This window comes from Sinohyriopsis cumingii, chromosome 1 (genome assembly GCF_028554795.1).
Source record: "Sinohyriopsis cumingii isolate HCF-2022 chromosome 1, ASM2855479v2, whole genome shotgun sequence".
NCBI lineage: Eukaryota > Metazoa > Mollusca > Bivalvia > Unionida > Unionidae > Sinohyriopsis > Sinohyriopsis cumingii.
This window is the reverse complement of record NC_142961.1, coordinates 111,458,586-111,463,695: the sequence shown is the minus strand read 5'-3', so window position 1 is coordinate 111,463,695 and position 5,110 is coordinate 111,458,586. Positions and strand designations below refer to the sequence as shown.

At 34.6% G+C, this 5,110-nt stretch overlaps 1 protein-coding gene across 1 annotated transcript; it reads right to left on the bottom strand.

Annotated features, from left to right (window-relative positions):
- Positions 1-1,300: 1,300 nt before the first annotated feature.
- LOC149807618 (growth arrest and DNA damage-inducible protein GADD45 beta-like) lies at positions 1,301-5,110 on the bottom strand. Its single transcript, XM_089968889.1, has 5 exons — positions 4,954-5,110; positions 3,909-4,013; positions 3,189-3,309; positions 2,758-2,953; positions 1,301-2,584 (listed from the first exon to the last, which is right to left on the bottom strand). Exons 1-4 carry the CDS (start codon positions 5,010-5,012, stop codon positions 2,792-2,794), a joined length of 447 nt encoding a protein of 148 aa, XP_089825015.1. The 5' UTR covers positions 5,013-5,110; the 3' UTR covers positions 1,301-2,584; positions 2,758-2,791.

The following is a 5,110-nucleotide window of genomic DNA, read 5'->3' as shown; positions in this document are numbered from 1 at the left end:
TGAGAAAAGTAGGGGGATGTTTTCCTTCACGTCCGCGCGTTGCTGTTTCTTTGGTCATGATCTAGGTAAGATCAATTTTATGTTTTAGGGGGATGTTTTCCTTCACGTCCGCGCTTTCACTATAAGAACCCACAGTATTCGTCGTTCAAACCATTCTACAAAGAAGATGGCTTCTAACCAAATGGACAAAATACAAACATTGCAAGACGTTTTAGACAACTTAGGAATGATGGAACAGATGTTAATAAGACTCGTTGAAGACCATTATTCCTATAGTCCCCATCGTGTAAAGATGGAAATTAATAACTTAAAAAAGGTAAAGGACAAGATTAGTGGTGTCATGAAAGAGATAAAGGAGGAGAAGGAGGATGAAGAGGAAAGAATAAGAATAAGCAAATGGAACGAAAAAAATTGAAAAAGAAGAAGAAAATGAGAACAGGAAGAAAGAAGAGGAGGAAGAGAAGAAGAAAGAAGAGCAGGAGAAAAAAGAAAGAGAAGAAGAGAAAGAGTGTAGGAGATAAAATAAGAACTTGGTGGAGAAAAAGAAGAAATTAGAAGCAGAAGAAGAAGAAGAAAACCCAAAGGCCCTTTTCAGGGCCAGCCATATTTCTCGAAAAGAGATAGCCTTTCAATTGCCTACCCCTTTTTTAAATTTAAATTTAAATTTAAAAAAATTTTTAAAAAATTTTTAAAAAAATCCCATGTTCAATTCCCTTGAGGCTATAGTGGCCCAAGACTTTTTTTCCCATATTCAATTCCCCTTGAGGCTAGAGTGGCCCAAGACTATTTCCCATGTTAAATTCCCCTTGAGGCTATATTGGCCCACGATTTTTCTCCATGTTAAATTTCCATTGAGGCTATAGTGACCCAGGGGTCTCTGTAATGCTAATTCCCATTGAGGCTCTAGTGCCCGACTTAACTACTCATATACATTGCTGTCGGGCATTTTTGCGCACGTAAGGTTTACGTCTCCAATTTTTAAGCAACACGCATACAGAATTCGACCGATTGATGAAAATAAAATACTGCAATACTTACCATTTGAAAAGAGGCAATTGTCACCAGAATATTCTGTTTAAATTAATATTAATTTTGGACACACGGGATATCACCAGCTTTGAAAAGATATTTATCCCTCGGGAAATAGAAAGGAAATACATTACTTTGGACTGATTCTGTCAGCAGTTTAGTCAAGTAATTAGGTCAGGTTTATAGATAGTTTTATTAAATTCAGCGTAACAATGTCAACAAATGGAAAGAGATATTAAGCAAACTAAACCGATCTAATGAAAAAAAATAGTAAAGTTCAACATTTTATTGAAAAAATAAGATATTATATAGAAGGGAAACAACAATGAATAGGATATAATGTGTTTACAATGTCTTGTTTTATGGGGATAAATTACTTAAGAATTTAGAAACAGACTATACACCGGGAATTTCTTGAGAATCCCGTTCTAGCGGCAAGTTGACACGTTGGGTAGCATACAATTTTGTATGTGTGGGACAACTTCGTGCAGAATTGGAACTTGGATTAAGATGCAGAACTGTTTTTAAATATACATTTCCATCTTTAAATAACGTATTTATTGTATGATTCTAAAAGATACATAGTAAAAAGTATTTTCTGGGTTACAGGTTCAAGAAGGCCATGGAATGGGTGTTCGTGTTGAAATTTAGAAATCAAGTTTTCATATGCATTTCGAGTCGAAATGTGAGATAATTTTGTGCTTTGTTTAATTAAAGTACGATCGTTTGTTCTTGATACAAAATGGATGTTTGATCCAAAACCTCACGTGATCCAATGTTTACAGAAATGACGCATCGTTGCTCAGAATTTCCAGACGCGCAGGATTGGCCAACATGGTGGGTATATAAAAAAAAGTTTGAAACATTCATTATCATTTCAGTAACGTTTTTGTTCAAGTTACAAAAAGCATATTCATTGCCTTTAGTGTTTTATTGGCCAGTGTTTACTGAGCTTTATAAAAGTTCTAATTCCCCGAGAAAACAAGACTAAGGTAATTAAAATTTTCAACCAACGCAATATTACTTCAGTCTATAATCCATACTTCGCCTTGCCTTTATGAACCATTATTTATAAAGATCATAACTTTAGTTTTATCAAAATTAATAATCAGATTCCATTTGTTACAGTAGTCGTGTAAATTATCCACGAACTTTTGTAAACGCTCCATATTTCCTGAAAATAAAATTAAATTGTCAGCAGTGTCAAAAATAAAGACAATTCGTCCAAATCTATACAGCTATATCTGTAATGTTGATTGTAATGATGTTTCCAGATCTTCAGTAAATAACGATGTCATGTAAGTAAGCAGTATCATGAAATGACTTCCCACTGCTGGCAGTCTCCAGATGTCGCACATGGAAACATAACACTCTTTTTTCAAATTAGACGTTTATTTCCTCCTTCCCATGACTAAAAGTGCGCCACCAGCTGTATTGGGCATCGATTAGTTCTGCCTATTCACCGTACGAATGAGTAGTGTGATGAGTGAATGACGCTAACTCAAACGTTCTGCTGCACTCCACAACCAGCTGGTTGTACGAGAGTAGGACACCTCTGAGGAGAAAAATGAATATATTGTCAAAAGGCATTTATTTATTCGTTCCAGATATTTCATTGGAAATATCGATATAAGTATTCTAATGTACAAAAAAGATGTCCGCGAAGATCGAGTATCTGATATATTAATGTGGTGGAACCGGAACTAAAATAAATGACTTCATATTTACCTTTCTATTCACCTGTCAAGACCGAGTCTTTCACTTAAACAGGAAAATTTGACAGGACTTTTGAGTGACCTAATCCGGGTTGCACGCCACCTTGGAAACGACTGGAATCAGTGATAATCATGCAGGTCAGTGTATCTTCCATACTAATTTTCCCTTTCATCTGAAGGTAGTGTGTCAGATCCTCAGCTTTGGCCATCTGTAAATGAAAAACATTTTCGTACACATATTGTTCTTGGTGCAACAAATATTACCAACAACTTTAAGGTGCTACTTTACTGTTTAGATTCTATTTTGCAGTATAATAATCCTCATTTGTAATTATCATCTCTAATTTTGAAGCTAATATCTGCAAGTGTGTATTTATTGGCATTTATAAGAAGTAAAATGTTACAAGCAAAGATAAATCTTGCGTCAAACTAAAGAAGATCTACCTTTATGAATATTATTTCATTCTCCCAACAGTAGGCCTCTATCAACTTGTGCTGGATTTGTAAGACTGTGTCAGAAAATTCGGTAACAGACAGCACACACATCTGAACACTATCGGGATCACTATAATAATAATAATAATAATAATAATAAGTGATAGTCATTAAAAAGGACTTTATAAGCAAATGACTGGGAGAGATAATGTACAAGTCTATAATACCGTTTCTAAGACCGCTTGGTAATCTAAATCAGTGATATGTTATATGAGATAATAATATTACAGTACCACAAACAAATACTGGTTCGAAAGAAAATTCAAATAACTCACCACCGCATAAACTAAATGGCCAGTCCCTGGTCTATCTTTTTACTCAATATCGGAATTTGTTATCGTGAGGTAATAAAACACAAAATAATCTAGTTCAAAAGAAAATCCCACGCCGACTTCACCCCACACCCTCAAAGAGAATACCTCGACAAAAATTCAGCCCATGTTTAGGACAATATTGTCAACGTGATGCATTGGAGGTGTAATTCGTTCAACCAACCAATGTTCATTCTCTGTTCAGTTTGTAATCTATAACATCGCATTTTGTGGGCCATAATTGTTGTGTTGCACCTTGTTATTGTTGAGGTAGCAATTACTGCTAAAAAAAAAAGTCGACAGAGCCTTAACAGCATTGATAAGGTATTTGTGTGGCCTGAACTTATTCTAAACTTACTTTTCGAGGACGAGGGCGCACTCGTACACACCCATGATCAGTCTATTTTCATCGACGGCTTGCTTCAACTGATCTAGTACTAATGCGTCATCATTCCGGAGCAGCCTAGATCACAAGGTCATAAAGTGAGGGTATACGTGACTAAAAGACACGTTGCAAGTCATTATGAGCCAAATTTATAAAGTTATTTTTATTATTATTACTATTATTATTATTAGTATTATTATTTCTCATCATACCTATACGATAAGCATAATACATGTGTAAGCATCTTAATCATTCAAGGTTGGCGTCTACACGTGCTGTGCGCTCATCGTAGAGTGAACATACGAAAACCCCAAAACATACCTGAGCAAATGACATATTGGAAAACACAAGGTAAATATTTTGTTGAAAATTTGACTGTAATATACTCCATCATTACAAAGTCAATAACGCCCCAGTACCTACTTAGACACTAAGCGTCTTCTTACATTTTATTTGTCATATGAATATGAATTGATTGTTATAAATATAAATTAAAGCAATTAGAAGAAGAAAAAAAAATTATTTGTGTCAATAGTATTTGTTGAGCATACTGCAATAATTCGATAGTAGTAGACGGAAATTATTGTTTCTCTCATCAGTATTTATTTCCAGGTCATAGTGGGAACACTACTGATTACTGTTGTCGTTTCACTTTACATTATATGTTCCATTATACCTTTTCACTGTTCCGTCTCTTCTTAAGACATACTGAACGGATCTTCCTAGTTTGCAAATCTTCAAGTTTGAATATCTATTATGCAAGCACATATTTGAGTTTTACTGGTAAGATCTAATCTTTGTCAGGTGAAAACCAAAGTGCCTGGACATGAATCGCTACATCGTCAGATGTGATAAATTGCGCATATTATTAAATTTTGATGTTGTTAAAGTTAGTATTTCCATCCTAATTTGGTACATGTAAAATTTCTTAAAAATTAGAAGAAAAATACATGTATATGAAATTTTTTGCGTCATACGTTGTAATTTACACTTATAAAGAAAAATAAAGATTACGTACGTTCTCTTCTTCTCCGTAGCGTTTGCATTGATATCTGGGAAGGGACTATATAATTCCATTATTTAATAATGATCATAAGCCACCGAGTGTCGTCTGCTACTATCTCTTTACTATCAACCTCTTGCTCACTGTGTAGAAACAAACGTGAATGAGCAGT